This window comes from Typha angustifolia, chromosome 7 (assembly GCF_048772165.1).
Source record: "Typha angustifolia cultivar Huaian chromosome 7, ASM4877216v1, whole genome shotgun sequence".
NCBI classification, from domain to species: Eukaryota; Viridiplantae; Streptophyta; class Magnoliopsida; order Poales; family Typhaceae; genus Typha; species Typha angustifolia.
Genome location: NC_133245.1, coordinates 12,972,931 through 12,984,629, shown reverse-complemented (window position 1 = coordinate 12,984,629; position 11,699 = coordinate 12,972,931). Strand labels below are relative to the sequence as shown.

At 36.4% G+C, this 11,699-nt stretch overlaps 2 protein-coding genes across 2 annotated transcripts; one reads left to right on the top strand and one right to left on the bottom strand.

The window, feature by feature from the left end:
• Positions 1-2,370: 2,370 nt before the first annotated feature.
• LOC140763352 (protein MIS12 homolog) lies at positions 2,371-5,908 on the bottom strand. Its single transcript, XM_073101505.1, has 7 exons — positions 5,597-5,908; positions 5,447-5,504; positions 4,551-4,670; positions 4,107-4,202; positions 3,882-4,020; positions 2,843-2,968; positions 2,371-2,739 (listed from the first exon to the last, which is right to left on the bottom strand). Exons 1-7 carry the CDS (start codon positions 5,716-5,718, stop codon positions 2,681-2,683), a joined length of 720 nt encoding a protein of 239 aa, XP_072957606.1. The 5' UTR covers positions 5,719-5,908; the 3' UTR covers positions 2,371-2,680.
• An 80-nt stretch (positions 5,909-5,988) lies between these two features.
• LOC140763351 (general transcription factor IIH subunit 2) lies at positions 5,989-11,436 on the top strand. Its single transcript, XM_073101504.1, has 4 exons — positions 5,989-6,342; positions 7,254-7,715; positions 7,786-8,158; positions 10,908-11,436. Exons 1-4 carry the CDS (start codon positions 6,052-6,054, stop codon positions 11,036-11,038), a joined length of 1,257 nt encoding a protein of 418 aa, XP_072957605.1. The 5' UTR covers positions 5,989-6,051; the 3' UTR covers positions 11,039-11,436.
• The last annotated feature ends 263 nt before the right edge of the window (positions 11,437-11,699 follow it).

The window sequence follows — 11,699 nt, the reverse complement described above, 5'->3', positions numbered from 1 at the left end:
TCACAACACTCTAGCATTTGGTTGCAATTTAAAGAGATGCATAAAAGGTATACCTTACCCTTTCTTTTATGCCAGCAAGAAAGCATAATATATGAAAAAGATGGTGTCAAAATAATGTAAATATAGCATTCTGATAAACAAATCATTACATATACATCTACTCAGACTCATGAATTTTATTATGAGTAACATATTAATATATATATATATATATATATCATGTATTGATAATATTATCCAATCTATTCCCAAGCACAGGAAGCATCTCTTATTCCTATCCTATCCTATCTGATCTGTTTCCTCCACCACCATAAACTCTGCCATATTATTATGCTCTTTATCTATTGAGACAACCCAAGTAATCTCTAATGCTTCTGTAAGTCTAATGGAATTCATATAGAAAGAAAACCCATCAAATGGATTTTATTTTTCCCTTCGACTATCTTTTAATTATCAATACGAGATATAAGAACTGCTACTGTAAGTAAGAATTAGATTCAAACAAGAGAGTGGTGTCCCAGTGTAAACGTAGGAATGCTACAAAGAAGAAAGAACAATGGAAGTGCCTTAGAAATCACGCCATAGAAGTGGCTTAAATTATTTTAGCATCACTAAAATATCATGTGGTCCTTATAACTTACCAATGACGTTTATCCAATATCAATCCTCCAATAGAAAACTAAAATAAAATAAAAGGAAGAAGATTGAAGTGGCGACTCTGCCCCCCTTCTCTTCCTTTCCCACTCACCTTTCTCCATTACCAGCCAAAGCTTAATCCACCAAGGATACTTTATTTGATTATATTTAGTCCTCAGATTTGGGCCAGTTTATTCCTGACGGTGTTTGCTTGTAGAATATAGTTCTAGAATCATTAACTAGTAGAACCCACAGCTTTCTTGCAGACGTTTAAAACGTATTGAGACAATGGAAAAGTTAAAAGAACAGGAAAGATTAGATAAAGTGTTATCAAATGAAGACTTCACTATTGGAGAAGAAAAGAAAAGAAAAGAATTATTCTTAACTCCCTTAAATAATTTGTGGTATTTGTCACAGATTTTAGCCTCAAATGAAGTCTTAAAAGAAGTGTAAATCTCATAGTTCTTCACACAAAAGGAGTATGTTTTGTTTTGTTTTTGTTTTTAATATTAAAAACTAACGGTGTTAAACGATTACATGTATGTAGAATTAATTATCTTCTCCAGCCATCCAAAGGGAGGAGGGGTCCCAGGATTGGGACATATGAAGCTTCTGGTGGGAATTTGGCATCATCGATTCTCACCAAATTGCTGCAGATTGTGTAGTTATAGAATGCAAGATTGCAAGAGCTTAATGTGGCTATTCTGATGACAAGCACTCAAGCAGCAGCTCCATAGAGAGAGCGACAGTTGTTTGGCTGAGAAGATATTGCTCAAGACTAGGTGCTGAGATTCTATTTAGTAGTGGAGCCAAACTTAACCTTGAGCAAATCCAGATGGAATCATTGAGTTTTGATAAGATTATAAAAAAATAACCTTAGAATTGTCATTAGCATAATAGATATGCCATATTTTTATTTTTGGATTAATGTTATATATATATTTAGTAGTTTTAATAGCAGGATTAAGGTATTAGAAATTTAAATTTCTGTCTCACAAAAGAGACTTTTTGGGAGCTATTTGGTTTTTTGTATTTAAAAATGCATATGCATTTCTATTCAGGAAAACAAATAGATTGTTTGATTGATTGTATTTTATAATACTGTATTTGTTAAATACATATTTGGTTTGTTATATTTCATAATAACACATTTAATAAATAAATATTTAGTTATTATATTTTATAATACTATTTTGATATTATATTTATAAGTATTTGGTTGTATTTCTTAAAACCAAAAGACTGCAACTATATTCTCAACCAAAGAAAATTAAATTTCAGTTGAAATGAAATAAGAGGGATGGGTTAAGTTAGATCAAATGCAGTCTTTTGACATCTAATTAGATTAAATGGGTACCAAAATATTGTATATAAGTCTAACCGGTCTTTTAAAATACAGTTTTTAAATTGGATACACCATACCAAATAATAATTTTTAAATTAGACATTGTATCTATTAATGCAGCATTTATAAAACTCTCCAACCAAACAACCCCTCAATGTTTTCTTTTGAGCATATACCTACGTAAAAATGCTGAAATTTATAATTACTTTGAAGAAAATGAACTAAAAAATGCTAAATAAAACTTTCAACTCTTTTAATCAAGACTGTCATACAAGGACCACATTGGTTATGATCTCTAGTACAGTAAGATAGAAACCAAAATTTATAAATACTTTAGATTCATTATTAAAAAAAATTCTATTGAAATATTAAATTAAAAAAGGTCGAAACATAAAGTTACAAGTTTTGCAACTTCTACTATCAGTTCATAGGTAGAGGTAAACCACCACAAAGTATAACTAAAGACAAGCACTAAATCGCCATGAAGTACACACAGTAAGCTCTGGTTGCCTGGTCGGCAGTCCAAGAGCTAAATCAAACGCATCAGTGGGTAATTTGCTGAATTGCAGATCTGAGTGAGAAGAACACACACACTTGCTTAAAGTACAAACTGGTTGAATTGCTGAGATTGTTCTAACCAAATTAAACACAATAAGATAGCTTCATACTAGTACATTTTGGTATTACAAATGGCTATGGTTACATCTTTCTCATAATGTTTAAGATGTCTTCGACGTCTTCCAGCTTTGAAGAAAAGCCTGCAAATTTATACCTAAAAGTGATGAGCATGTGGCATAACAAAACCCCTAACTATTTATCTCTGATTGTCCAGCAGGTAGAGTAGGCAGTTGGTGTTATTACCCTTGTCATGTCGTTCTTTACTTGAATCATATATGTTTTGCACCCTGTGATGATCCATGTTTTGCCTCCTCTTGTTCTCCATCTCTGACATTTTCTGATGCAGCTTAGACATTGTCTTGCCTATATCTGCCAGACAGTACGCCAGGAATTATCTTAGTCTATATAAAACAAGAACTAACAAGAAGAATGTAACAGATCGATGCAAATTTACAATATATTTACTGGAAAGAATGATCTTGTAAATATTAAGGATGATTGTTAAGTATTGTACTTGAGATAATAACAGAAGTTAAAGATGATGGATTATGTGGTTACTGAACAAATGCCTTCTCTTGAAACACTTATAATATCGGAATCATGACGGAATCATCCTCATTTCAACATTATGTAAGTAACATGACGGTTGCTTAAGTACTTTATCTAATGAGAAATATAAAAAAACATCATTGTTTACTCAAGGCCTATAAGGATGAACATAAAAAAAGACTGATGGGCCAACTTGATATTTTTTGGCATTTGTCTCATATCAATCAGAAAGCATACATTTTCTTTTCTTTTCTTTTCTTTAATTTTCTGATAGGGGTCAAGGACTTGTATGGGAACTGAAAGCAACATATATTAATGGCATCAACTTTCTTTCTTGTACAGCAGGTAGAGTATCATCAGAAAACTCCAAATTGATACACTTAACAAAAAATAGTCTAAGAAAGTTGGTTGTTCTGTAATTAAATTGTATTCCCTGTCTAAGAAGCAAGGCAGCAAGACTGATAGTGATGGGCATTAGTTGGTGAAAAAGTAAGATAGTGTGGGCAGATGAATTCAACTAGATATGCCAATTCACATATATTTGGTGTATTCCATCTTTCTGGTATCCAGCTACACCCTCTAATCACACAATCAAAGGAACAGAAAATATATATTCTCTAGGAAGAAAGTAACTGGGCTTTCCATTGTTGACAAATAATCTGAGATAGGTGAGGTCAATAATCAAATTCAGTAATCAGCAGGATTCCTATAACAAACTCCAAATAGCCATTACCTTGAAACATCTCTTGCACAGAGTTCTCATCAAAGAGCTGTAGGGTCTCAGCCACAGATGTGTCATAGCTGCTGCTAAATTTAGATTGTTTTTCTAATAAAGTGATCTCTCTCTGAAGTTCTGCAGATTCCTTTCCAAGCTGAGGAGATAAATGGAGTCATCAGTTAGAGACAGATTTGAAGGAATATTGAATCAAAACATTTAGATAGGCATCATGCTGCTCACAGCTGCAAGCTTATCCCTCAAGGAATCTAATTGTGAATCAAGCTCCCCATCAGAGAGCCCTCCTTCAACCAATAAATTTTCAGCAGAAGAATCATCCTGAAGACAAGATCCAGCAAACTATTTTAGCCTCTGAATAGCAAAGAAAATGTCCTATTTGTCTTGAGGGAATAAGTGAACAAGTTGAAAGTTAAAAAACCATAAGAATATATGTGGCACTAAAGACCTTAAAAATTATAGCACCAGACTTTGATTTTGAAACTTAAAAGCTACCTAACTCTAGAGTCTAGAAGAGTGCCAGAGTTCTGAACCTCATGTTAAATGAAGTTTAGTTATGCAAGTATAGTCAAACCACAACTATGTTATAACTGTGAATTGTCTATATAGATATAAAAGCTCAAAACAAAATAACCTAATCAAATAGTTCCTTCTTGAAAAAATACCTACAGCTTTAGGTAAAACAAACCCCTCAGGAACAGTAAAACAATGGCGAAGGCAATATTTCTCCCAGCTGTCCATTCGCCTATCCAGAACAGCTTTTACCAGGTGACGAAGGGAATGAACACCCTACAGAGAGGAAAAAGAAAAGATAAAAGGAAAACGAGAAAAGACTAGCATAAAAGTTATCCACAAGAGTTATATGCCATCACACTTCTGCATACTATATAAACATTATGAAAGACTGAAACAGAACAAATGAATCTCAACATCTCAGCAAACAATCATCATCATGTTGTGCAAGAACAAATAAAAAACAATCATCATCATGTTGTGCAAGAACAAATAAAAAACAATCATCATCATGTTGTGCAGGAACAAATAAAAATACTCAATAAAGGGGAATAATCTAAATGAAACCCAGTGATTAGCTAGTGATTCATCAAACTAATTGTAGTGTAACAGACAGGCCAAGTAAGATTCTAAAGTTATAAAGTCTAGCTTCTTACTAGTATAGGATGGGCAACATTAAGTATGGCCGTCAAAACTATGACAACGAATTCTTTTATCGCAGTTAATTTTCAAATTGCAGGGGAGCATGAATGTCACAATGCCGCAAATATCCAAGTGTGAGGATGTCATCACTGCATCAATTTACCGATACAAAGGCAAGATCAGCACTTTATCCTCAAGCTCTCTAATTTGAGCTTTTTGTTTCATAAATAGGGACAATTGATTAGATCCCTTCAAATTTATACCATTTGGAACTACCAACAAGTAGAATGCACCACTTATATTTGTGAAAATGTCAGCACGAGATATATAACTTCAAATCTAAGTATCTTGACTCGGAAGCAGTAAAAAAGAGAGAAATAAGACGATCTTAAGGAAAAAAAATCTTTTACCTTAGCCAATTCCTCGGCCTTATCACTGCAGCCGCCACCGGCTATCTCCGGCGCTTGCCTAAACAAAACCATGAGGAGCGTGATGAAAAGTTAAGACGTAAACGAGCAAGAAATCGAGGAAAAGGGGAGGAGGTGGGTCGGGAGTAAAACTGAAGGCAGAAGCCGAAGGCGCCGTCGACCATGTCGTCGACGGTGTTGAGGACTTCGTTTAAGAAGAGTTGGGGATTGAGGCCCAAGGCGTCGAATGCTGCCTCGCTCTCGCTTCCCTCCATAGATGGGGTGGTCGCTTGATGTTATTGATGATGCGAGAAGGAGAAATGGGAGCGGGAAGCAAGGGAAGACGAGAATTTTGGCAATTTGAAATCCGAAGAAGAGCGTATTAACGTATCGAGAAGGATTTAGGTAATTCGAAGCGGTCAAACGCGACGTGTTTATTGAAGACTTACCCGGTCCAAAACTCACCACAAATCCGGTTCGACAACCGGACCGGTTCAGCATCCGTTCGACCAAAACCCCATAAAAGAGAGAAGCTACCCCCTTCTCCCCTCTCTCTCTCTCTCCTCACGAGCGGTAGCGTGGCAACCCACAGCGGCTTCGACATCCCGATGCGAGAAAGCGAGAGGAGGAAGCGAGGCGAAGACGATGACGATGACGAGGAAGAGGACAATGATGGCAATGTCATGGAAGCGTGGGAGAGGGCTTACGCCGACGAGAGGTCGTGGGAAGCGCTCCAAGAGGACGAGTCAGGTCTCCTCCGGCCAATCGATACTAAAACACTAGTCCACGCCCAGTACCGGAGGCGACTCCTGCAAAGATCCTCGACCTCGTCTCTTGCATCCGCTAGGATCCAGAAGGGATTGATACGCTACCTCTATGTCGTGATCGACCTCTCTCGGGTTCGTTTTATGGTCTTCTTTGCACTTCCTAGCGTGATTGTACTGTTTGCTGTGTTATGTTTGTTGTTAATTGAGGTAGCAACGAAGGAAAGGGTGGAAATTTTGGTTTGGACCATGTACACTTCTTGGGTTTTGAGATAGCTGTAAGGAAGAATTTTTTTTTTTTTTTTTCTTTCGGAGCTCCCGTGTTGGAGACCGTTGGAAGGAACGATTTTGAATGCTGAAAGGGAAAAGAAATTGAGTTTTTTGGAAGAAGAAATACAGGATTTTTGGTGGGTTTCTTACCATGAAGTACTTCTTCCTGATCAATGCGATGTGTTCCATTCTCGTTCTAGTTTGAAGGTTGTTTGAGAAAGCTAATGTTTTCCCCCATCTGTAGAGAGAGAGAGAGAGAGAGAGTTAGGAAATTTTTTGTAGGAATGTACATATTTATGGAAGTAGCCAAGCAGACTTGACTGGCTTGGTGCTTGTTTCTGGAAAAGGTTTTTATGCCTTTCCACTCACTATTATTCCTCCTTTTTTCTGAGGATAATGAGAGGGTGGTTTCAGTTATCATTATAGAGAATTCCTTGGGTAGAGTGAGAAGAGAGAAGAGTGGAAGAATATTGTTTGAGCTTTGGTCCATTATAGACAATATAAGTCTTGTTATCATTTTTTTTCCTTCCATTTCATGTTGATTTTAGTCACTGAAAATCAACTAAAATTTCGTGAGAAACTTTTTGGCGACTGTCCATGTGTTTGCAAAGGATCCCAAGTTGTTAGGACTTAGAACCATATAATTCATGCATGGCATCATTGATATAATCATGGAAATGTATAGTGTTTATTTATGGGTAGCTATATTCTTCTCAAGACTTTGATGTGCTGTTATTCAGCTCAGAACTCTAATGCACTTTGATATAATAATGTAGGCTGCTTCAGAAACAGATTATCGCCCTAGTCGAATGGTTGTAGTTGCAAAATGTGCTGAGGCATTTATTAGGGAGTTCTTTGATCAGAATCCATTGAGTCATGTTGGTCTGGTAACCATAAGAGATGGTGTTGCTCAGCGACTAACTGATATAGGAGGTAGTCCAGAGGCGCAGATTAAGGCATTAATGGGAAAGCTTGAATGTTCAGGTGATGCTTCCATGCAGAATGCACTAGAACTGGTCCACGAGTATCTGAGCCAAATCCCTTCTTATGGCCACCGGGAGGTCCTAATCCTGTACTCTGCTCTCAATACCTGTGATCCTGGGGATATAATGGAGACGATTCATAAATGCAAGAAAGCCAAAATTAGGTGCTCTGTTATTGGCCTATCAGCAGAAATTTTCATTTGTAAGCATTTATGTGAGGAGACTGGTGGCTCCTATACTGTGGCGTTGGATGAGGTAATTACAATAAGTATGATCTTGATGTATATAAATGAAATGGTGTATCACTGTATTGCTCTTTTGGCAGTCTCATTTCAAGGAACTGTTGCTGGAGCACGCTCCTCCACCCCCTGCAATAGCTGAATATGCGGTTGCTAATCTGATCAAGATGGGTTTTCCTCAGAGAGGAGCAGAGGGTGTAGTCTCAATTTGTTCGTGTCACAAAGAAGTAAAGGTTGGTGGAGGCTATACTTGTCCAAGATGCAAAGCACGTGTATGTGAACTGCCGACTGAGTGTCAGATTTGTGGATTAACACTAGTTTCTTCTCCTCATCTAGCAAGGTCTTATCATCATCTTTTTCCTGTAGCACCATTTGATGAGGTATCCATTTTTCCAAGTAAATTGAATCAGAAGATACCGCAAACTTGCTATGGTTGCCAGCAGAGCCTTGTTATCCATGGTAAGCACATATACATAGTTCATATGTTACCTTCTTGCTATATATCCGTAGATATATGTTCATTCCAATAAGAGAAGATGCATTTTGTGGTATCTGTTGTCTAATTCTTGATGAGAAATCTAATAGTCACAAAGCACATCTGTGTTCTGTCAATTCATGACATATGTGTAAGATTAGAAAATTATGAAGGTGAGCTCTACTTACAAACAAGCATTAGTTAGTTATATCAAAACGCATAATGGCTTCAAAAGTTATTTAAGAATCGTTAAGTGCACAAGATTGCTATATCTTAAATAAGAAATGAATGACTTCAAGCCATTGTATTTGAGTAAATAAATTTAACAATCACTTTATCTATTCCTAATTAACAAATAACTAAAGTAGATGCTGCTAGTATGTAAATTGAACACACAGCAATTGGTCTATCAAAAGGACCTATTTGACCTAAATGTTTAGACTATAGATTGAAGAACTGCTTTTGGCATAGGCATACATTGTTTGCATATGCTTGCTTGGCTTGGCCTAAAATGCTAACTTACGACATATAGTTCAGTTGAACCTAATGTTTTCTAAAAGCATTTGGTAGATACATGGGACCAGAAAGTAAGGTTTCTAGTTTCGACCAATCCTAATCCCATATTGACTAATTTCAGTGCAGTATCAGCCAGATCAATCGATACGTAATCTGGATCGGGCTAGTTTTGTCTGAAATGAACTGAAATCAGGAGAGAGAGAAAAGGAGAATGAGAGGAGAGAGAGAGAGTGGGAACTCGTCGTAGAGGGGGGAGAAATGTCATAGCGGATGTTGCCAAAGGTTGACGAAGCCAGATTTGTGTTGGAGGAGTTCGCCAAACATTAATGGAGGCTGGATTTATGCTAGAGAAGCATCGGTTTGCTTGGGGCTTAGGAAAGAGGGTGTGGGAGAGGGAGAGAGAAAAGGGGAGAGGCACTGTGTGTGTGTGTGTGAGAGAGAGAGAGAGAGAGAGAGAGAGAGAAAGAGAAAGAGAGAGAGAGAGATATGGTAAGAATGATTTTTTATTTGTGTGAGAGGAGAGAAGGGGGGGAGGAGAGAGTGGGTGGGAGACAGGGAGAGAGATGGAGATTGAGAAAATGATAGTTTTCTTAGTTTTTAGACTTTATATATGAGTAATTTATATTTATATATTTATTATTTACTTTTATACGGGTGATATGAATGGTCGATACGTATTACTATTTTAGGTGGCTGATCCTGATCCCAATAATAAGAATCTTGCCAAAAAGGCTCAAGACACTTAGTGGAAGGCGACCGCCGTAGCAGTTACTTAAGCCTAAGAAGTCCTTTAAAAGTTGGAAAACTATTTTTGATTAATTACACATAATCTTTTGTGGAAGTTTCATAACTAACAATCATTAGACAAAATTTAATTAAACACCAAATTTCCCAACCAGGCAACCATATTATTGTGGTGGCAATACAAGAATTTAAGGAATAAGGAATACCATACGAAAAAGATGTTAACAATTTAAGGAAGAACGTCATTTAGAAAAATAATATCATGTACAGAAAATAAGGGAAGCAACACCAACCTATAGAATAAGATTCATAGATCATGTAGAAAGCAGGTGCCCTTAGTCTCACACACTTGAGTAACAGTTGATTTGTTTGAGGTGGCACCTGCCATAAACTTGGACATCATTCAAGATGACTAAATCACATTTCTTATCAACTTGGCAAATGAGGGTCTAGAACTGTCACTGAGTTGGCCATTGTGGCTGCCATTGACCTCTTCTCTGATCGATGCTTGAAGCTTAGGTTCTTGGACCCTATATAAAAATGTAGATTGCTCCCATAGAGAGACTATATTTGGGCATGTTGTGTAGTTAACATTAATTGATTTTTGTGTGGTTACATATATTCTTATTTAGACATTGTGGGTGTGAGATGAACAGTCTATGTTTTCATGTGCATAAAATGATAAGTTGATTACTCGATCTTCCTGAACAAAGTGCAAAAAATGCTATTGTTTTTGTGTAATAGAACGAATATTGTAATGTGAATGTGGATTATCTGCATCTATCTTTTCAATTAGCTTCGGTCAGCACATATTATGCTAATGTAATGCCTATGTAAGAGTCTTTCTAGCTAGTCAATGTGATAAGTGAAAAGGATATCTTTTTTTTCCCTTTTCTTTGATTGAGTGGAGACTATATGTGGGCAGGACTGTATACGGCCGACCCTACCCAAATTCATGGCCCAAATGAGCATCTGCCTTCCACATCCCATGAATTTTGTGGCATTCTACAATTTTTGAACTCTTTAACAAACTTGCTACAAAGTAGGGATCAAGACCAAGATTTCTAGTGTACATCAAATGATGTGACAAAATCAATATTAGCTCTCTATGTTAGAAGCTTGTACAATCTACTAAACTAGCTCTCTATGTGCACTGAATATTGAATATTTCAACCTCGAATAGTTTGATTGATGATCTCAATAATGTGAACTTTTGCAACATAACGTCTTTCCCCAGTTTTATGTAGGCTTGATGTTTTCCAACAGTATTATCCCTTTGCTCACCTGGTAAAACAAATTTCTGGGTAGTTCTGATTGTGTCAAGATATGATGTTCCATGCAGCAAAAACTAACATTTGTTATTATTTATTCAAGTTTCCTCTTTCAACTGCACTTATGATACTGCCTTATAACAAAAAGTATTAAATAAATTGTATGCTTTTTAAGTTTTTTTTCTAACTGTAATCCTTGCAGGGAGCAAATCTAATCTCCATGTTTCCTGCCCAAAATGCAACCAACACTTCTGTCTTGACTGTGATATCTACATTCATGAGAGCTTACACAATTGCCCTGGTTGTGAGAGCCACTGTAGATTGACAACATAAGAGATGCACTTGCCATTTCAACCATCAGTTAGTACGTAGCTTGAGGAATGTTTTCTTTGTTTGCGGCTCACCGTTGGTTCGCCTAGCTACTCGGTCAGAAAGAAGCCAGTAGAAATGCCAAGTAAATTATCATTTAACAATGGTCGATGTGCTCAAGCTTGCTATTTATCCACTGGAAGAACTTGCTCGACTGAGCAACACGGTTTTGTGATTTTTCTTTCCTTCTTTCTTTGATCTTATTGTGTACATTAAAACACAGGCCAAAAAAAAACCCTATCCTGGGTAACACATATATCTCATGATCAGTAGCAGGAAATCCAGAATTAATGACTCCTTTTTAAGTGACTTTTTTGTCAGGGTTGTTAATGAAAATTTCTCGTAAAAACGAGTTTCTTCTCGCCATGCTGATGTTAAGATCTCTGTAGCCATTTTCCGGAGCGGCTGTTTCGATGAAATTATCAAGAATAGAGTTTAAATAGGAATAACAATTCTCATTATTACCAAAATGAGATTTATTTTGAAATAATTATTTTTATAACTATTTTTTTTAAAAAATAAGAGTAATAATTAGAATAAATAGTTTTTGATTTGATATCATGGAATAGACATTAAGGTAAATAAATAGTTGAGTTTAGTAGGTGATATAAGATGCTTAAACTAC